The sequence below is a fragment of the Phascolarctos cinereus genome, unplaced genomic scaffold, assembly GCF_003287225.1.
Source record: "Phascolarctos cinereus isolate Bilbo 61053 unplaced genomic scaffold, phaCin_HiC Scaffold_4;HRSCAF=312, whole genome shotgun sequence".
Classification (NCBI taxonomy): Eukaryota; Metazoa; Chordata; class Mammalia; order Diprotodontia; family Phascolarctidae; genus Phascolarctos; species Phascolarctos cinereus.
The window spans coordinates 67,304,461-67,327,706 of record NW_027555847.1 but is presented as its reverse complement, the minus strand read 5'-3'; the positions used below and the strand labels follow the sequence as shown (position 1 = coordinate 67,327,706).

Below are 23,246 nucleotides of genomic sequence, written 5' to 3'. Positions count from 1 at the left end.
CCTCAGTTTCCCAATCAGCAAAAATAAATAATATTTTCATTACTCAGCTCATAGTTTTGTTTTCAGGAAAATGCCTTGCAAGCAATAAGGGCTAGAGAAATGTGTATAATTAACACAGCATCTTGCCAAAAGATAATTCATTAGTTTGTCCAGAAGAAATGCAAATTAAAGGTGGGCATTTGAACGAAACTGAAGAAAAATCGTAGAAAATTTTTGCTTTCTAAATGTTGTGAGTTATACTACGAGAAACTAAGTTGTAGAATTTGTAATTCTATTGAAAAAGAAGTTACAACAATCACTAGTAAGAAAGTCAGTCTCTTCTATAGGTCTAATATTAAATAGAAGAATTCCTATGGTGGGAAGGCCAGGTAAAACACTTTGGATGAAGACCAGTCAGGGCACAGTAGAGGCACAGGAAGAACTCCCAACTGCACCCTGGTCCAGGGATCTAATCTCAGAGTGCCATTCAATGAACTTGCCCAGGTTCAAAAAAAGTTATTTATGCCTCTTCCTTAGATTGGTTTTGCCTGCATGGGGGCACATCCAGTCCTATTAGGGTTTTTTTTAATTAATTTTTTTATTTATGAAATAAGAGAAGCATTTCCATAACACAGTATAATAGAAAAAAGATGATTGCTCATGAAACTGCAAATCTACTACGTACAACTTGTTATTCCTTTTAAATATATAATAAAGTTATTTTGTAAGTCTTTTTCCTCTTTTTATTCTTCCCTCCTCTCCCCCTGCTCTGCCCTAGATAATGACTACCATGAAACATAAATAGGCTCATCTATGTAAAATTATTCTATACACACTCCTATTTATCAGTTCTTTCTCTGGATGTAGATAGCATCTTTCTTCATATATCCTTTATAGTTAATTTGGGTATTATAATAGTTAAAATGACTTATTCAAAGTCATTCTTAAAACAATATTGCTGTTACTATACACAATGTTCTCTTGGTTTTGCTCATTTCACTCTTCATTATTTCATGCAAGTTTTTCCATGTATTTCTAAGACCATTGAGCTCATCATTTCCTATAGCACAGTAGCATTCCATCACAATCATGTACCCCAACTTGTTCAGCCAATCCCCAATTGATGGGCATCCCTGAAATTTCCAGCTAGGTTTTAAAGCTCTGTTTTTGTTTTTCTAAACAGCATCTGTCTCTTGATTTCCTGGATTCTTTCTTCAAGTCTTAGCAAGTCTCACCTTCTGCAAGAAATCTTTCCCAGACCTCTTTAATCCTAGTGTCTTCCCTCTGACTAAACACTGATTTATCCTGTAGAGATCTTATTTGTCCATAGGTGTTTGCTTGTGAGCTCATTAGACTGTGAGCTCCTTGAGAATAAAGACTACAGTTTGTCTGTCTTTGCTTCTCCAATACTCAGTCCAATGCCTGACACACAGCGAGCACTTAAATGCTATTGACTGACTGAGTGAATTTCTTAAGCCAAATTTCTTTGACCCATCTTCCTTCTACAATTTTTTCTTCTTGGATTTCCATGATACTGTTTTCCTCTGGTTTCCCTCCTACCTGGCTGACTGCTTCTCAGTGTCCTTCGCTGTTTTAGAATTCTCCTCCTACTCCTTAATTGTGGGTGTTCCCCAAGGCTCTGCCCTAGGCTCCCTTCTCTTCTCTCACTGACCCTTCTTCCTTGGTGCACTCATCTGCTCCCATAGGCTCAATGATCACTTATGTGGAGAGGACTCCCAAATCTCTACACCCAGACCTCATTTTTCCCTTGAATTCTATTCCAGTATCTCCAATTGCCTGCTAGGTGGATCTACCTAGTTGTCTTACAGACATCTCATATTCTATACAAACAAAACTTAGGGCCACCATCTTCCCTACCTAACAGGGTTGTTGTAGAGATAAAATAAGATAATATTTGTAGAGTATTTTGCAAGCATTAAGACAGTTTATAAATGCAGTTACTACTACTACCACCACCACCACCACCACTACTACTATCACTATCACTACCACTGCTACTACTCCCTCCTGCCCCTCCTCCTTATTTCCCTGTTTCTATGGCAAAAACACTCTGTTAGGTACCCAGCCTTGAAACCTTGGGATCACCTTTGACTCTTCCACTTTCTCATCTTCCCATGGCCAGTCAATTGGCAAGGTCTATTAATTCTAACACCACATCTCTGGCATCTGTCCTCTATCTCACACTGCTACCACCCCAGTTAAAGCTTGTATTATTCTTGCCCGGATGATTATAAAACCTCCTAATTTGCCTCCAGACTCTCTTCTCTCCAATTCAACTTTCACATAGCTCCTAAAAGTGAGTTGCCTAGAGTCATAAAGATAGTAATGCATGAGATTGGGTTTGAACTCCTGTCTTCTGTCTCCCAAGTTCAACTCTATGTATTGTGTCACATAGCTGCACAATATGAACTGGCAATTAATAATAGTAACAATAATAATGATGATAAGGATGAAGAAGCAGAAGGAATAGAAGGAGAGGAAGGAGGAGAAAGAGAGAAAGAGGAGGAGGGGGAAGGAGAAGAAGAGGAGGAAGAGAAGAAGGAAGAGGAAGAAGAAGAACAAGAAGAAGAAGAAGAAGAAGAAGAAGAAGGTAGTAGTAATATTAATGGTGGTAGTAAAGTAGTAAGAACTAACATCACAACAACATTTTAGTGATTTCAAGGAAGTATGGCATTTTTGAGCATCAGTAAGGATGGATGCTCAGCCACCAACACCATCACCTTTGGTTTTGACTTCCTAAAACATCAGGCAGGAGCTCTATTCCAATGATCCAAGATGCTCAAGGATTCTCCTATAACTGAGATTCCTTGGTCCTCAATGGACAGTTACTGCCTTGAAGGTATAAATCCAAGAAGAGATTCTCCTTTCCTGTATCTTTCCACAAAGGACTATGGGGAGAGAGACCACAAAGTGAGAGGAAAAAAGTAAATATTTACAGATGAGTTCCTTATCTACACAAATGAGAGTAGACTAGAAGATCCCTAAAATCCCTTGCAGGACTAAAGCCTATGACCCAGCTAGGCACAAGTTCTTTGACATTGGCAACACAGACCTAGAGGAAAGGGGGGTAACTTGGTACAATAGAATGAGCACTAACATTTGGAGGTGTGGAGTCAGAAATTCTAATCCTGCCTCTTATACATAGTACCTGTGTGACCTTGGGTAACATCCTTAACTTCCCTAGGTCTCCATTTTCTTCTCTGAAAATGAGGGAGTTCAACTAGATGGCCTCTGGGCTGCCTTCCAACTCTGATCCTGACATTATGAAAGGGGGAATAAATGTGAGATCCAGAGAGCCGGGCTTAAATCCTACTGTGCAGATGAAATCTCAGTGTACTACAAAGAATCAAAATATTTTATCTCCATATTATTTCACAACTGTTTCTTTGTTCTGGCAACTCCGTAATTACTACAGTCAAGGTTCCTTGCTGATTCTTTTGTGTTTTCCCTCTTTCTTAAGTGTATGGTTTTTGTTTTCCTGCAGCTGTGGAGGCAACCTGCCAGGATTCTGCATGCCTGAAGTCATGGGAGGGGGGCTGAGAGTGGGAGAAGCCATTAGGGACTCCCACCTATTAAGACAACGAATGGGATGCTGGGAGCTGGGAGTTCTCCTTGTCAGATCAATGCAACAAGGACCTGAGGTGAGGGAGCTAATCATTGCTGTATTTCCCAAGGAGTGGTATGTTCTCAACCCGACACATGGGTGGGTCAAGCTCAACAGCCTATCTCTCTCCCAAGGACATTAGGGGGTTGAAGGGAGAGATATGATTGGAAATTCTGGACTTAATTAATCCAGAGCTTACCAAGCTTTCTCCTAGATTCTATTATGCATTTCCATTATGCTCATCTTCTGTTGTGCTTATATATTCAAATGTTAGATCCTCTTAATAGAAGGTAAACTGCTTGAGGTCAGGATTTTTTTTGGTCTTTGAAGCCCCAACAGCGATCACAATGCCTTGCACATAGTAGGCACTTAATAAATGTTTCTTTGATTGTAAGATCAATCACCACAGATTTCAAACATATTATCAGAGTAAAAATACACTTTAAGTACACACATGAGAAAAAATAAATGCAGATGTTTACATGCAGAAAAAAAAGAAATGTGTACTTACATATAATATGTCGGATATATTCCTTCAAAATACCAGCAATGCTTTTTGGCCTCTGTACACTGGAAAGAGAGGAAGGGAAATCCATAATCAACCTTTTACCTTAGAAAGCAACTTCAAAGATTCCCAACCAAAGAAAATAAAAAAAGAAACCCTGTATTGCTAAGAGATACTGGAAGCTAGGGGGAAACTGAGGAGTATTTTTTTCCCTGAAAATTTTTATTCTTCAAAAAAAAATTGCTTTCTCAATTTCCCTCCTCTACTTCACCCTTAGGCCCTCACAATTCAAAATAAATAAAATATGATTATTTTATGGGGGAAACCTCAAGTTATAGAGAATATACTTTTATGCTGCTAAGCTTATAAAGTCATTTTAGATCTTTTAGACACTAAGATAACATACGTGTGTATTTATATATTTATTTTGTTATTGTTGTTCAGTCATGTCTGACTTGTCATGACCCCATTTTAGGGGTTTTCTTGGCAAAGATACTAGACTAGTTTGCCATTTACTTCTCCAAATAATTTTACAGATGAGGAAACTGAGGCAGTGTTAAATGACTTGCCCAGGGTCATACAGCTAGCCTCTGGGGCCAGATTTGAGCTCAAGAAGATGTGTCTTCCTGACTCTAGGCCCAATACTCCTAAAGGGCACCACCTAGCTGTCCTTTATATATTTCTATTCCCTCCCAAATTCATGCATGTGACCCTCCTACTTTTCTAGCTGTGTGACTATGGAAAAGTCATTTGATCCCAACCCAAAGTTTCTCCCCCATAAATGAGGATGAGAATAATAATTATACTACCTCCCTCCCCGGGGCATTGAGACAGAAGTGCTTTGTCCACCTGAAAGCGCTAAACAGACTCCAGAGGGTGCTCCACAAGAGAAAAGGATTAGAGTCCTGGCCCTGCCCCTGACTGGTTCAGTGGCCCTGCACAAGCGAGGGGCTCTCTCTTGGATTGAGTTTTATCATCTGTAAAATGAGAGTTTTAGTGTATTATTTCTAAGGTCCTTTCTAGCTCTGAGACCCACTGAATTTATGAATAGAGACCTGCACAAGCACATTTTTTAAAAAGCCTCAAATACAGGCAACATCACATAGTAAAAAAGAGTAGTGATTTGGAGTCAGGAAGACCAAGGTTTAAATCCTATCTCTAATTTTTACTAGCTGGCTATTTAGAGAAGCAAAGGACCTGAAATCATTCAGGTGACAAGTACCACATTTTATGCACATTATCTCATTTGAGTCTCACAATAAAACGGAGGTAGGTAGGACAGGTATAATTATTCCCCATCTTACGGATGAGTAAGCTGAGGATCAGAGAAGCCATGACTGTCTCAAGATCACTTAAAGTTAGGATTCAAACCTGCCTCCTGCTCTTGCTACTATCCCAGGACAGCTCTATAAACAATATATAAATCAAACAGGTGACTTTGCTCCTGGTAGCATAAAGAGATGTGAGGATGTTATCTGTCTGCTGTCACATGGGTCTGACTGTACTACTTTATGATGAAAGCGTATATGGCGGTTTGGGCTTACAGACATTTCAGAATCTCTCCTAGGCAGTGAATGACTGAAATTTTATTAATCAATAAATGATTTTTTTAAAAAAGCCATCAGCTAACCCTACAGTTCAGGCCATGTTGCTCAGGCAAGAGAAGACATCAATTCACTTAGTCAGAAAACAGCTGTTTTCATTGCCCCTACTCAAATTAGTCTCCATAAACCTGACATGTTTGCCAATTCATTTAATTTTACTTGGGTTCCTGAGTAATTAAACAAAGATAGCAGTCTCCACCCTCAGTCTCCCATACTGTGAGTAGTGGGTTAACCCTCTTCAAAGTATACATCCCAGGTTAATACAATCAGGGATAAGTTCTTATTATCACCTAATTTGTAGATAATGGGGTCGATCCCTAGCAGTACCAGATATCTCCTCCCCTTCTGTTGATGTCCTAGAGCCAAGTCCCCTCCCCAAACTGGAGGTGAGAAAGGAGGGAGACAGGTGGTAGTGGTGGGGAGGGACAAGCTGTAAGTTTGACAATTATTCCCAGGCTACAAAATATACATAAAACCAACATAGTATTGATGCAGTCAAAGCAACATAGGAGGCAACATAGTAATGCAGAAAAAGCACTGGCATAGCAGCCCATTTTGTGGTGGCAAATAATTGGAAATTGAAGGGATGCCCATCCATTGGGGATTGGCTGAACAAGTTGTGGTCTATGAATGGAATGGAATGGAATACTATTGCGCTATAAGAAATGATGAGGCAGACTTCAGAAAAACCTGGAAAGACTTGTATGGACTGATGCTGAATGAAGTGAGCAGAACCAGGAGAACGTTGTACACAGACAGGAACAGCCATATTGTGCAATGTCTAATGTTGATAGACTTAGCCCTTCTCAGCAACAAAAGGATCTAAGAGATCTCCAAAGGTCTCATGATGGAAAATGCTAGCTACATCCAAAGAAAGAACTAGGGAGTTTGAATGCAGATCAAAGCATACTATTTGCTATTTTTCCCTTCTGTTTTCATTTGTTTCCTCTTTCTTGTGGTTTCTCCTGTTGGTTCTAATTCTTCCTTACAACATCACTAATGTGAATATGTGTTTAATAAGAATGGATATGTATAGCCTATATCAGAGAGGGAGGGGGGAGGGAGAGGGAGAAAAATTTTAAACTCAAAAGCTTATGGAAGTGATCATTGATAAATCAAAATAAATTAATAAAAAAGAAAAGAAAAAAAAAGAGCACTGGCCCTGGAGTTAGAGGTCCTGGATTCAAATCTCACCCCTGCTTGCTTACCACCTATGTGATCTCAGGCAAGTCACTTGCCCTCCTTGCGCCTCAACGCCCTCACCTGTAAAATAAAGGGGTCTCATGCTAGATGACCTCAAGGGTCTCTTCCAAATCTAGATCTAGATCTAGAACCTGTGGCTGGCTGGTCACCAAGGCCCCTTATAGCTCTGACATCCTATGGTTCTTCAGAAAATGATATGGACAGACTTTATAAAAACCTACAGGAAGAGTCTCTTGTTCAAGGTATCATGATATTGAGAGAAATTATTATTTTTCTCTTATATTAATAACTAATCATTGAATCAGGACCAAGGTTTTTCCCCTTTTCTACTTCCTCATCCATAAATCAACCAGTATGGGAAATGTTGGGCAAAGACTTTCCTAGGCTAAGATCTAACCAAAGACAGTAAAATAAATTCTAAGTTTGTCAAATGGGTGGATTCCTGCTCAAAGTATTTACTCAGGCCTGGGAAAATGTGGATTCTCCCTTTTGTCAGACAGATCATATGGAAATTGATAAGTCTCTTTGACCAAGACTTGTGTGATCCAAGTCATGTGCCCCCAAGACCCTCATTAGAATGAGACCACATCCGATTATAATATTCATTTTCCCATTAATTGTTAACCAATCAGAGTTGATTGGTACCCTCAGGAACACAGGGCATATTAACTATGAGCCCACCACCATAAGGGATCTTTTGGCATTTGAGAGTATTTTTTTTAATCAGTAAAATGCTAACATTATTAATGAAGTGATAAATTACCCAGAAACTATGTCTCTCAAACTTTTTAAATACCACAATATGGCAGAAAGAGGCGTAGAGTTGGAGCCTAGGAACCCCAGTTCCAATCCTAACTCCAACACTTCCTAGTGATGTGACCCTAAACAAGACCCTAGCACTCTGAGTCTTCACCTTATCTGTACGATGGAGATGATGACCAAGCATGCCTTACCTCATGGGACTTTGGGGAGGAATGTGCTTGGTGAACCTTCAGTGTGCTAGGGAAATGGGAGCTAGAAGAGGCAACATGAGGGAGCTGACAAAGAGGACTGAAGTCAGGGGTCCCACCTCTGGCACATCTTGGTTGTGTGACCCTGGCAAGTCACTTGACCTCTGGGTCCCAGGCAACTCTATAAGACTAAAAGTTGAACTACATGGCCAAGGGAATGCCTCACATGGAGCCCCCTATCCTGATGAGAGAGGAGGCCTATTTCCTCATAAATAAAAGGAAGTTTGGATCAAATAATTTCTTCTGTCCTATTTAGATCTAACTCATAGGAACTCATCAGTCATTTGCTTTCTTTTCTTTGGTTGGTCCCAAGGGAATGGAATGCTTGCCCCTTTCCCTGCCCCTGAAAAGAGCATTATCTCTGCCAGTGCAGAATGTGAGTTCTAATCCCACTCCTGATTGCTTACCACTTATGTGATTCAGGGCAAAGTGCTTAACCTTCCTCAGCCTCAGTTTGTGTATTTGTGAGACTAAGGGTTGGACTAAATATCCTCTCAGACCAGCTCCAGTTCTAAATGGAAGATCCTACAATCCCCTTTTATTATCCCTACCCACTACCTATTTGTTCTGATTCTTCCGCTCCTTGCAGAAAATGACACATTCTTTTAAAGATTGTCTTAGGGTTTTGTTTTGATTTGTTTCTACTTCTAGCAAAGAAATGGAAAATCCTCAAATATTAAAAAGCATCCTTCCTATGACTTTCCTTTTTTTGTTTAAATTAATTACTACAGGAAAAGGAAAAGACTAAATCACATCAGATACTTAATGATGGGTCTCTGAAGGAGATTCAGCTCCATATCAAGACAAAACCAGTCTCAGGACATCCTAGGCAAAGAATTACAGGAGCTGGAATAGGAAGGGGCTTCTGGGGGATGGGAGAATTGAGTAAGAAGATGGATGGAGACTGAAGAAATGGTAGATGGGCTGGGGGTACCATACAGACCAGTCTAAGGATTTGGGGAGTTAGCAACAATACAAAGGAGAAGCAGCCTGATGTCTGCATACTTCCCTCCTATCTCCCTTCTTGTCTCATTGCCACAATTGGTCTTGTCACCAAAGACCCCTATGTGTATGACCCTAAGGAGAATGGTAACTGGACAGGGTTCAGGTCACCCCAGGCAGAAGTCATTGTGGGAAGGATGTCAAGAAGGAAAAATTGAGGACAATCCCAGGCAGTAGCATTAGAGAGGAAACAGAAGTCCCAGAGGTCACCAAAAATTCTCAATAGTTTTTTGTGGGTAAGGAACATATATGTAAGACCAAGATAAGTAGGTTGGGACTGTCTGTGTTGAGCTTTGAATCAATCAGTCAATCAGCATCTATGAAGCACCCACTTTGTGATAGACACAGGCTCTAGGCATACAGATATGAAAAGAAGACAGTGCCCTCCCTGCCCCTTAAGGCAATATACAATCCACTTACATAAATAAAAAATAAATACACAGTGGGGGTGGGGGAGAGTGGCACTAACTAGTAGCATCTGAAAAGACCTCTTGAAGAAAGCAACACTTGATTAAAGGTTTGAAGGGAACCAGAGTTTTCAAGAGGGAGAGGTGAAGAAAGGGGTGAGGGCATTTCAGGTATAGGGGACAGCCTATACAAAGGAAGAGAGGTGGGAGATGAGATGTTATCTACAGGGAACAGTGAATAGGCCAGTTTGATTAAATGGATAGCCTTTATACTAATTAAATGGTGGAGAATGTGCAGACTATTGTGTAGCTCATTAATTCTGCTTTCCAGACACAGCCTCTTTGCAGGAGCCTTCCTCCAGTCTGCCACACATCATTATTTCTGGGTGCACTAGTGAATTCAAACAGGCCAGGTCAGCCTAATCAGTGGCCCCTTCCATTGTGTCCTAGCCCATTCACTCCCACAACATCTCCCAGAATGAAGCTTCTCAACAGGGAAAAAGATTTTCAAACAAAGTCTGCCCAGAATATTTAATGACACCCAGGTAATAGCAGGAAGGAACACAGGGGCAGTAAGCAAAAAAGAAATAAATAACAAGCAAAAACTACCCAGACACTTTCATAGATCCATTTTAAACATTTGAGAGTCAATCCATCATCTTCTTTTTTCAAACTATTTTTCTAGTGGAAAACTATCCAAGAAGAGGCAAGCAGTCAATGGAGAAAAGGTTTATCTGCCCACTGCAAATTGTTGGTGCCATGAGGACAGTTGATTTTACAACTCTCATCATTAATGATCTTCCCCCCAAAGCTCTGTGAAAGGTAAGAACCTCCCAGAGGATGATGCCAATTCCCCAAAGCCTCCCTTTTCCCAGCTCACACCTGGCTTGAGCAGTACAATGCAGTATATGACTGCCCTTTCCCTCTCTCCTCTCCTTTTCTTCCTGCTTCCCTCCATCCCTGTAATGTAGCTCTAGGAAAGCAAGGAGAGGATGGCCAGCTTAGAACAAGAGAAAGGCAGGGTGTAGAGCTACTTACCTCCTATGAGGCGGGAGGTAACACAGAGACATCCAAAGAATGGATTACTATCTAAACCTTCTTTCTACCTCTCTTTGCCAAACAGCATTTGGGCTTTTCCCATTTCTTGCCCATCAGAGATAGCTATGATGCGAAGGAGAGGGCAATGACCTTAAGAGTCAGTAGACAGGCGTTCTCTCCCCCATTCCACCACTTACCAGATTTGTGACCTTGGGAAAGTCAAATCTTAGTTTCCTCATCTGTAAAATGGAAAGGATAATCTCTTTCCTACCAACATACCTGGCATAGTTATAGGGATCAAATAAAATAATGGATATGAAAGCCTTTTCAATTTGTAAAGCACTAAATAAGTATAAACCACCATCATCAATAGCAATAACTACTATTATTCATTGTTGATAACATTTACTACTATTGTTTCTGTTAACTACAGTGATTCTGCATGAAGTCTGGCCCCTGCCATGGTGCAGTAGGCGCACAGTACAGAGCTAGATCCCCTTCTTGACTCAAAGGCATTGGGAGGAGGAGTCTCCAGTCTAGAATCAGACACTTAGCAGCAGAGAAAGAAGCAAGGCAGCCTGGAGACTCAGAGTCCAAGACTTGGAGGCAGGATGACCTAGATCTGAATCTGTTCTCAGACACTTATTAGCTCTGTAACCCTGGGTAAACTAAAGCTCTCTGAGCTTCATTTTTCTGTTCTCGAGTTAACACGAGCTGCTTGGTGACTCGGTGAATAGAGCACTAGGCCTGGACTCAGGAATTCCTGAGTTCAAATATGGCCTCAGACACTTACTAGATGTGTGGCCCCCGGGCAAGTCGCTTAATTGCTCCCTGATTTAGTTTCCCCAACTTTAAAATGGGGATAATAACAGCATCTATCTCTCAGGGTTGTGAAGCAAATGAGATACCAATTGTGAAGCACTTAGCACAGGTCCGGGACATGGCACGGGCCTCCTTCCCTCCTTGTGAGACTCAAGGGAGATAATGTGTGGAGAGCACTTTGCAATCCTTAAAATGCCACATAAATGTTAGCTCTTAGAGTTATTAGGGAGGGATCTTCTCCTTTCTATGCTCAGGAAGCCCATCTTAGGTTGGAAGAGAAGGATGGAGTCCCAGAAGGTCACAGAGCATCACGACATTCCTCTTAGGTCATAGCACAATTGATCAATTATTGCTGCCTGGATTATCCATGGCCCTTTTTTTTTCAACCCATTCACTCTCACAATATCTCCCAAAACCCAACTCCTCACGAGGCATGAATATTTTCAAAGGTGGCCCAGGATATTTAATTTTGTTGTGTTGAGTGGTTTTTCAGTTGTGTCCATCTCTCCAAAACTCCACTTGGGGTTTTCTTGACAAAGACACTAAAGTAGTTTGCCATTTCCTTCTCTAGCTCTTTTTACCAATGAGGAAACTGAAACAAACAGGGTTAAGGGACTTGCCTAGGGTCACTCAGCTACTAAGTGTCTGAGGCCAGTTTTGAACCCAGGTCCTCCTGACTCCAGGGCTAACACTCTGTCTGCTACATGACCTAGCTGCCCCAGGATACTTAATAATACCTCAATAATAGCAGTAAGGACCATAAGACCACCAAGCAAAAAATAACATATAAAAACTATGCAGACCCTTTCACTTATCCCAGTATGGCCTTCCCTCCTGCCTGATACACTGCTGAGCTACCACTTTCCACCATTCATTAGCAGGAGCACATCCTCTTGGTATGCAGGCTAGTCTTACCGACATCATAGGCTATGTATAGTGGTATACTCCTGTGATCCCAGTTACGGCAGGAGCCTAAGAAGTTCTGAACTTCAGCTGGACTAAAGCCAATCTGTATCCAGAGTGGATCTGAGACTAAGATGGTGGAAAACCACCAGGTGGCTAAGGAAGGACAAACCAGGCCAGGTTAGAATAACAGAACAGGTTAGAACTTTTATGGCAATAATCAATAGGGTAAGACGCTTGAGTGTCTGCTGTACTTCCAGCTGGGCAGGTGAGGGAAATTCAGTCTCAAAAAGATTAAAATAAAAAATAAACAAATCATAGTAACATAGATTTAAAGATAGAAGGGATCTTAGAAGTTACTTGGTCCAAATCCCTGATTTTACAGAAGAGGAAACTGAGGCCCAGAGAGTTCAAGTTGTCATACAGGTCATACTAGGTGAAAAACCAGAACTTGAACCCATATCCTCTGACTCTAAATCCAGTGTTTCTCCCACTATACCATGTTGCCTCTTTATACTCCTCCCTATTAATAAAATATTTCAAAAGGCCCAGAGCCTAATGTAGGTACTTCCTTGTCTTTTAGACATGTCTTAAGCAAGCCCTCCATGCTTTATTAAATGGATGGCCTTTGTGAATTGCTATGAAAACCTCAATGGCCAACCTTCTAGGGATGAACCCCTCTAAACTTAGTCAAGCTGGTACTTGAACAAAGGCCCTAGGATCAAGCAATAGGCCTATACTTGATGCCTTTGCTGGCCCAAAGCACCTGGCAAAGCTTGGGTTCTGTTAAAATGGCTGTTGAGAACTCAAGGTCACCTACATTCTAAAACAAGGCACTGATGTGAGTAGAGCAATTTAAACACTACCCTATGCAAGGCATAAGTAGCTAGGTAAGTCATAAACTATCTAAATGGGCCTGACCAAGAGAAAGAAATAAAAATGCCTTGGGGATTCTCAAAAACACTGCTTCCTCTGATGAATAATTAAGAATTCTTTATTGTTTCCTGTTTTGTTAGAATAGCTCAATCCGTATCTTGGAGAAAAGTGAAGATTCACCTTTTGCCCTCTTCTCAGATTCCTTAGAATAACTACACAGAAAACAAGAAAAGACAGCAGTGATACCCAGATCTTGACCCAGATGATGATACCCAGGACAGAGCAAGGGGAGGAGAGAGCATTGGGAGTGGAGAGCTTATCAAGGAGAGTTGGAGGAGTTCTACCCCATAATTACTTAACAACATATTCCCTAGTCTTAAACCTAGCAGCTTCACAGGGGAATGAAGGTGGGGAAAGAGTACATGAGAAGGAAAGAGAGAGGCTGAGCCTCCAGTACCTCCCTACTTAACAAGCCTGAAATAGGCAATGATTCTCATGTACATGGCATAGTGGAAAGGGACTGGAATAAGACTGAATTCTGGCTTGGCTACTTCCTTCCTGTGGATCTGACCTTAAACAAATAATTTCACCTCTTTTGGCCTCAATTTCCTCTAAAATTAGTGCTGTGGATAGGTAGTAGGAAGAAAAATGGGCTTGGAGGGGCAAGGCCTCAATCTGCCACTTATTAGCCTTGTGACCATGAGCAAGTCTTTGGACATCAGTTTCATCATCAGCAAAATGAGCGAGTTGGGCGAGAGGTTCTCTAAGGTTTCTTCCCGTCTAACCATTCTCTTCCAACCCAACAAAGGCTGGCTCTACTGGCCCAAACCACCAGTGGTTACAGGAAGAACACCACCTGCTGCCACTGACTAGTTAGATGTTTCCTTTCCTCAATCAACCCTCATTTCCCCATCGCTCAGTTTCTATCAGACTCAGGGCACCCACTACCAGATGATTCCCCACATCCCTATCTCTGCTGGAAGTGCCCCACACTACTCTAACCCTTGGACCCACTATTTCTCTTAGTAGAAGACCACCAGTCCCTGCCCTTTCTCTGCAAGTTTCTCAGGTCCTTGTCATCTTCCCTGCTACTTCCCCTGCCTAAAAACTACCTGATCTTTCCATCTCATGAACTAAATATGAACCCTCTTTTATGTGTTGTCTCCCCTGATTAGAATGGGAGCTCTTTGAGAGCAGGGGCTGTCTTGATTTACTAATTTTATCACCACACTTTAGTTAAGGACTTAATAAATAGGGTTCCATTCCATTCTATTTCCTCTGTGATATGTAAGAGAAAAGCTGTGAGGGGCCAGTGGGGAGCAAATGGCAAGCGTACTCTGTGGGCTAAGGATTCAAATGCAGTGGGCAGCACAGCTCAAGGAGACAGTAGGAGTAGGTGACACAGTGGATAGAGCACTGGCCCTGAAGTCAGGAGGACCTGAGTTCAAATCCAGCCTCAGACCAAACAGTTGACACTTACTAGCTGTGTGACCCTGGGCAAGTCACTTAACCCCAATTGCCTAACAATAAAACAAACAAACCAAAAAAAAAACCCTGAAGAAGACAGAGGAGCACCAGACTTGGGATCGGAAGTTCTGAGTTGGTGCAGAGTCTACTAGTTCCTGGATAAGTGACCTCTGACAAGTCAGCTTCTCTGGCCCTTACTTTCCTCACCTATAAAACCAAAGCTGATAACACCCTCTGCAGTTGTTGAAAGGATTAAGTGAGGTAATATAGCTATAAATAGAGCAACATAAATGCAAAACTATTATGATATTCCTATCAATCTGACAACATATGTCTGGCTGCCTGTTTTTCCATGTAAGAAAAAAAAACCTGTTCAAAACTTAGCTATAACTCAGAGGAAAAATAAATTAATTCTCCTTCCTCCTAACCCTCTTCCCCTCTCCAGATGACAGACCAACCAACCTGTCCATTGTAAATCCTATTATTTGGGAAGAAAAGCCTGCTATAGTCACTCATTAGCTTAATGGTGCAAAATGTGACTATAAACAGCTCAATACCCACGCCTTTGTATGCCAATTACTGTCCTTAGAAGTCTCTCCAGAACTCTCTGGAACACCAGGACCTTCACAAATAATCTCATGCAGTAGACAAGAGAAAGAGTAGCTAAGGGAAAGGCCCTTTTGGGCTGGCCCTCAGGAAATCCAGGCAGCTGGGAGTTTGTGACAGCCCTGAGTAACTCATTTGCCTTCTTGGTTCCAATCAGTCAACAACATCCAGTAGGCATTTATGGTAATGTGTAAAGAACGATACAAATCCCTCCACCACCACCACCCCCCAAAAAAAGCTGAGGACTACCCAGGACCTTTATTATCTAAAAGTTATCTCCGTTTACATTAAGGACATTGATAATTATTGCCAGCAATGCCATGGAGACGTAGAAGAATCACTGCTGTGATTTATAAATTTCTATAAGAATGGAAATGTAGAGGCTCATGGTAGGGCCTCTGACAGTAAGAAAAACAGTCACAGAAATCTAGAATCTCAGCCAGTAATGCTTATACAAGATCATGCATAAAGAAAGATTTAGGAAGAATATTTTATGCAGACTTAAAGAAGGGTGAATGCAGTTATTCTGACCCAAATTTAACAGTATATTGCTTTGTTCCTCACTCTCATGAATTATTAGACTCCTGTTTATAATGAGCAGCAGTATAGCAGAAGGAACATGGAGGATTCAACTGGAATTTTTTTTTAAAGGTCAAGCATCTCAAGGAAAATAATGAAAAAAAAATGGGAAGGAAGGAAGCCTAGCCCATGAGGTTTCAAATAATACTATAAATAAATAAACATTAGAAGTATTTGCAAGAGGATAAAAATTCTTTTCTCTTTTGGAATTCATCAGTAGGACAGATTAGGTGCATCACATATAGAAGCCATTAAACATAATTACATTGAGTTGGATAAACCCAAAGAGCCCAATTACTCAGGTAAGGATACTATTTGACAAAACCTCCCAGAAAAAATGTAAAGTAGTTTGGCATCAGTTTAAACCAATATGTTATACCATATACCACAATGAACTCCAAGGATACATGTCCTAGACAGAAAAGGCTGCTGCATCATAAATTAGAACAGCAGGAAAGAAGATACCTTTTGCAATTACAGAGAGAGGATAAGATCTTGATCAAACAAGAAATAAAAAGGATCACAGGAGATAAAATGGGCCTTAATATTGAAAAAAAATCTTTTACATAAACAAAATCAATGGAATTAAAATTAGAAGGGAAACAATTAACTGGGAAAATATTTCAATAAGTTTCTATGATAAAAGTCTAATATGTAAGATGTATAGGCAGTGGAATCAAATAGGTAAGAGCAAGAGCCATTCTGCAATAAATACATCAAATGATACGAACAGGGAATTCTCAAGAAATCCAAGCTATGAATAATCATATAAAAATGCTCCAGATCATTTCTAATAAAAGAAGTGCAAATTAAAATAACTCTAAGCTTTCACTTCATACTCATCAGATTGGCAAAGATGACAAACAGGGAAAGTAACAATTACTAGAGAGGGTGTGGAAGATCAGGCACACTAATAGACCGTTGTTGGAGTTGTGAATTATTCTAGTCACTCTGGAAAGCAATTTGTAGCTAACCCTCCAAAGTCACTAACCTATGAATATCTTCTAATCCTGCCATACCAGTACCTAGAAGAGGGAAAGGACCCTAATGTACAAAACTATTCATAGTTAACACTTTTTGTTATAGCAAAGAACTAAAACCTAAGGGGAGTGCTCATCAACTGGGGAACAGCTGAACAAATTACGATATATAATATCATTAAATCATATTGCACTATAAGAAATAATGAAAGGTGCCACTTCTGAAAAACCTAGAAAGATTTATATTAACTGATGCAGAGTATAGCAAGAAGTACCAGATCATTTTACAATGACTACAACATTGTAAAGAAAAAACAATTTCAAAAGACTAAACAACTCAGATCAATGCAATGTCCAACCAGGGTTCCAGAACACTAATGATGAAGCATGTTCTCTACCTCCTGATGAAGGGGTAATGGAGTAGAGAAGCAGAATGAGGCATGTATTTTTGGACTTGGTCAGTGTATACATCTGTTTTGTTATAAGGAAGAATTTTTAAATGGGGGGGTGAAATTGGGAAGGAGTAGGGGTAGTAGTAATACAGACACCAAAAAAAAATTTTCATTGAAGAATTTTTCTTAAATATACAAAAGAGGGGCAGCTAGGTGGCACAATGAATACAGCTCCAGCCTTGGAGTCAGGCGGACCTGAGTTCAAATCTGGCCTCAGACACTTGATATTTACTAGCTGTGTGACCCTGGGCAAGTCACTTATTCCTGATTGCCTCACCAAAAAAAAGAAAAAAATGTACAGAAGAGAAGGAAATACACAGGGAGACAGAGACATTCAGGGAAGCTTTGAAACATACTGAATTTATTTTATACATTATTTTGAAAAGCTATAACACACTCTTTCAAAAATGTAATAGAGATTTGAGATTTAATAGACAAAACCTTTTTCTCCTCTTTGTATACAGAAATACTTACATTTGCTGGGTTTTTTCAGTTAGTGGTACAGTAGATAGAGCACCACAAAAATCTCACCTCAGACACTTATTAGCTGTGTGACCTTGGGCAAGTCACTTAATATCTGCTTACCTCAGTTTCCTCATTTGTAAAATAAAGGTAATAATAATGCTTATCTCCCTAGGTTGCTTTAAGGATAAAATGAGATCATATTTGTACAGTGATTTGCATACCTTAAATCTATATAAATAAATCTATATATTTTTTTAATCAAGTTCAGAATAATAAAAACAAAACAAAAAAGCATGGGGGTTTGGCGATGGGCCAGCTGGGCTTGAATCCCAACTCTGCTGCTCTTAACCTATGTAACTCTAAGCAAGTCATTTAATTTCTCTTAACCTGAGCTTCCACATGTGTGAGATGTAGTTGATATATGCACTATCTATCTCACAAAGTTGTGAGAAAAGCACGTTGTATATTACAATGTGCTATATTAGTGTGAGCTGTAATTACTATTATTATCCCATGACAATCCTCCATTCCTTTTTAAACTCTTCCTCTAGACTATAAGTTCTTTGAGGTCAGGCACCTATTTATTTATCTTTGGATCTCCCCTGGTATCTAGTGCATTGCTGCACATCATTGGCACATCAATGTTTGTGGAATGAATTAATGAATGAATTAGTGAATGAATAATTCAATGAATCTTTTTGTTCTTCTTTAAACCAGCCACATTCAGACACCATTTTACTTTGGAAGAATGAAGCTTTTGCTTTTCAGCTATGCTGGAGTGAATCAGTGTTAGTCTCATAACAATGCAGTTTTAATTAAGCAACACCCTTCTCTGTCTGAGGAAAAAACATCCAGTCTGTAAAGGAACAGGAGAAAAACTATCACCTTGTAAATAGGAATTACCCAATGTAACTAACTAACATATAGTGACAATAGGAATCCTGGAGACACACAGATTGCTTGACTTACAGCTGCTACATTTTAAATCAAACACATCTGTCACAAGCAAGGCAGCCCACAATTAGCTTCCAAATGGTGAGAAGGCTTGAGTAGGATCAGCATGCTGCCTGCGCTATTTGTCAAAGGGGAGCACACCCCACTGTGCCATGGGGCTGCCTTCACATCCATCAAAAGCTGCACTTGACACAGGCAGCAATGAGATCTTGGTCAGCTTCCAGTTCCAGCCCAATTAAAGGGAACACCTTTCACTGCGTACACCCACTGAAACAAAGAGACCCTCAAGAATGTTAGCAGATTTTACGCTCAGTACCTTGGACAGTGGCAGAGGGCAGCAAGAGGACTTTGGAGGCTGGAGCTAGGATTTATGAAAGGAATGACAGGTAGTTATTTTACGGTCCCTGAATTTCACATAATGAATAGGAAAGGCCGTGCTTTTGAGTTCTACTTGGGAATTTAACCAATGGTCCTAGTGATAATTACTTAATACCATGGCTTTGAGAAATCCTTTGTTTCAAAAATAACAAACAGAGCACCTTATCTACATGGAAATCAGACTTTCAGATAGAGAAGCATAGGGATAACTTCATAGGGTTTAGAACACTAAAAAAATCTTAGGAATCATCTAGGCTAATTGATTTACTTTTCAAGTAAGGAAACCGATCCCTAGAGAGGTTAAATAGTTTCTCCAAAGTTATACAATCATTAGATAGCAAAGGTGGCACTCAAAATGAGATCTTCTGACTTAAAATCTAATTTTTCTTTCAATTATGCAAAAAGGAGTGCCAATTATAAATGGTAGAGAAACAAAGAAAAACTAGAAAACTAGACAGGAAAACATACTCAACTGACTTCTCAGTGACACTAAGTCAGGGGCTAACATATTTCTTGAATACAAAAGGCTAAGAAGGTAGTTCAAATAAGTCTTAAGGATGCACCATGTGTAAGGCACAGCCTAAGTCCCTGAGGGGCTGGGTTTGGCAGTGTTAAACACTAATATAAAATTGTGGCCGATAACAGATTAGAATGAATTGACATGATGTAATGATTTTGGCTTTGGAATCAAATCCAAGTTCAAATCCCACGTCTGCTACTTAATTCACCTAATTTCTCTAGGCCTCAGTTTCTTCATCTGTAAAATGAAAGGTTTGAACTAAATTGTCTCCCAGGTTCCTTCTAGCTCTAAATTCTACAATGTAGCTGCAATTATAGCTGGCAAAATCTGACAGACTCTCTTACTTAACCTTGAAATAAGAAAGTGACAGGTTTCCTTCCCCAAAAGCCTACTTAATCATCAAGACAAAGGTCTTTGTCCATATCTTGATATACCAAAAAATGCTTTGGTCTTTGTTTCTTTCAGACTCAGGTTACAAAATAACCTCCCAAACACATCAAAAGCCTCCCTTTATCTCCCATCTCCCTTTCCTTAGATGATAATGATCTTCAAAGGCTCCCTATTGCCTTCAGAATAAAATACTTTATCTGGGCATTAAAAACCTTCTATAGAATGGCAGGGGGTAGGGAAGAGCCAGGGGAAACTTCCACAGTCTGGCTCCCACACACATTTCCAGGCATATTTCAAATTACTTTACTTCACCTTGTGTTATTAGCTGTTCTCTGAACACAACGTTCACCCTCCCACTTCCCTAAACTTGCACAAGTAACCCCATCTCGATTGTCTGGAATTCACTCCTTCCTTACCTCCACATCTTAGAATTCCTAGCTTCCTTCAAAGCAAAGCTCAGGCACCACCTCCTACTTGAGTCCTTTACTGGTCCTCCAGTTACCACTAGCAAGTTCTCCCTTTTTTATGTACATGCTAATACATGTTTGTTGAATATTGTAACCCCAAGTAGGATGCAAGATCCTCAAGGGCTCGATTTACTTAATTGTTATATCCCTAGAACCTGGCAGAGGGCATTGCTTGCACATGGTAGATGCTTAATAAATGTTTGTTGAATTGACTCTCTCCCCTTGGACCTCATAGAGTATTTTGTTTTGCAATAATCTAACAAACTTGTGCTATTATGGATTATAATTATCTAAGCTCATGTTTTAGGACCCTATGTGTCTGTAAACATCATGAGAGCAGAGATTGAAGTCTTATCTAAATTGAATACCACCATCACCTACCACTCCCAAATCTAGCCCAGTACTTTGCAAAGAGTATTTGCTTTATTAAAATGCTCAATCAATAAATGAATTAGCATAGGTGAATGGGCTAGGTGGCACAGTGGATAGAGTGGTGAAATTAGAAAGGGTTGACTTTCATGAACCCCATTAACTGGAGTCAGGAAGACCTGGGTTCAAATCCAGCTTAAGACACTTACCCTGGGCAAGTCACTTAATCTCTCTTTGCCTCAAGTTTCTTCAACTGTAAATTGGAGATAATAAAGCACCTACAAGATTGTTGTGAGGATCAAATGAGATAATATTTGTAAAGTGCCTGGTAAAGAGTAGGTACTTAACAAATGTTTATTCCTTTATTTTTCCCCCTTAGGCACTTCCCCTCCAAAGAGAAAGTATCATAGAGTCAGCAAACTGCCCTGTATAATGAGCAATGGCTGTCCTAAAAGGCAGAGGAAGCAGTGACCCGGGCAACCAAAAAGATCTCTCCCTACTGATGGCTGAAATTCCAGCTTTCTTGTGGTAAGTATTCCCACAACAGAAATCTTAACTTTAAAAGGCAGGTGGAGGGGCACTCCTGGGAGGGATAACATAAAATCCATAATGCCTCAGCATTTCATCATTTTCCCCTCGGGACAAGTGAATGCTTGAGAGACGCTCAATGAAAAGGTAAAGTACAAACTTTTGGATACTTTCCATCCACATCGTCTTTATTTCTCATACGCAATTGTTTGCATATTGCTGTTTCTGCTATTAGAATATAAGCTCTGTGTGGGTAGGGACTGTTTTTGCTTTTCTTTTTACCCCCAGCTCTTAGCACACTGTCTCGAACACGGTGAACACAATAAACGTTTGCTGGCTAACCAAATGACCATTGCTAATACCATACTTAGAGCTCCTCTTCATTCTCCTGGACCCCTCCTCTACCTCCATCTCTGGGCAATAGTAGAAACCACCCCATGCTCAAGGGCTGCTAGTCAGAACATACTATAATTAGGAGCTCCAATTTTCTCCATTAAAAACACAGAGAGTAGAACCCAACACCGTGGGGCTGACTGAAAAATATTGGTCTTTTCAAAGTGCAATGATACATGACCTTGATATCCTGCTTAATTAGTACAAATGTACAGTAAAAGAAGCTAAATAATGTGCCCCTCTTCGTAGTCACAGCTAATTTCATAACAAAGCACTATTTAAATGCATCCAGGCTCCCAAGGCACATGTTCTGGGGAGGCCTCCCCCCCTCTATGTCTGCCCTTCCCCCCCATCAGTCCCCATCCTCCCTCAGCCACAAAATAATTAAGATCCAAAGGGCTGACTTTCATCTGCCCCATTAACTAGGCCTAAGCTGAAGAAGGGCAGAGGATAAAACGATGGACTGGACTCCTGATTCATATTCATTCTCTCACTCACCCAAATGTAAACAGGCATCAGAGTGTTGAGCAAATGCTCCCAGGCCTCAGCTGGCTAAGCTGACAAGCTGACAAAAGCTAGGCAAGAGAAGAAGGCTTCTTTATCATGACCCAGGCCTCGCATCAAGGTATGCTGCTTCGGGGACTTGACAAACACTGAACTGTGTATGTGTGCATGTGCATGCATGTGTGTCTGTGTGCGTGTGCATGTGTGAAACCAGCACATTTTCTCCTCCCCATCCAGAGCTCAGAGGCAAGACAGCTGAAACTGCGCTGTCCAACATCATTAGAGATCTTTTCAGGCCTCCTTTCCCCATCCAGCATTGTTGATCAGTTTTGATGTTTAATCTAGCATGACACAGCTTCTACATCAGCTTTTTTTCCCCTTCCTCCCCCAAAAGAATCATCTCAGCTCCTCCCTCAATGAAATCCCCACCTCCATCTCCCACTTGAGTCAAAATCATATTTCCTCCACATCTTCAATTTGCACACCCACAATTCCCTTGAGACAAAAAAATCTCATTAACAAGGAGGTTACGAAGGAGGTCGTTCTCCCTTGCTGTGTGTATGCTACAAGATATAGGTGTATCATCAATCCTGCTCCTCTTTAGGACAGGAGACTATGCAAAAGATGTAAAGTGGCTTATGTCTGATTCGCAGATTTAAGGAGGCTCTCTCTATAGCACTCCCCATTCCAAGAAAGGCAGCTTTTTGGACTGGTTCCAGCTACATTTTGAAATGACACTGTGCCTTTATGGCTCCCTTTCTAATGCGGTTAATGGTTTCTGCTTAGTGGAAATCATACTGTATCATCCCTTTATGTATTCACTCAACAAAGATACTGCTCCCAACAAAGGATAACTAGATTATAAAGAATTCATCTCAATATACCCAAGGCCAGGGACCTTTTGACAATCACGTATTACAAACTGGAGACAGGCAGGTGCCAGGGGAACATGAAGAGAACCAAACTCCATTAAGAGAAAGCCATCCCAGGTCAGTTTTTAGCTACTAAATCCTGTCATTTCCACAAAGGCTCAGAGAGGTCCTGAACTTGTATGTATCCCCTCCCTCAAACCTCAGTGATAATCTACCTGTGTGTTGTAGCATATACACAGCATATATAAAACCTTCACTAATGCCTTCTCCTGACCTTCCACACATATATGTGATATGTGTGATATGTGATACATGTGATATTGATATATAGATATATACCTAGTTATT

At 40.5% G+C, this 23,246-nt stretch overlaps 1 protein-coding gene across 1 annotated transcript in view; it reads right to left on the bottom strand.

The window, feature by feature from the left end:
• VOPP1 (VOPP1 WW domain binding protein) overlaps nucleotides 1-23,246 on the bottom strand; it is a 193,740-nt gene that overhangs the window by 81,085 nt on the left and 89,409 nt on the right. Inside the window, 1 exon segment of the mRNA XM_020981280.2 lies at nucleotides 4,116-4,174. Within this exon segment, the coding sequence (XP_020836939.1) occupies nucleotides 4,116-4,174 (59 nt within the window).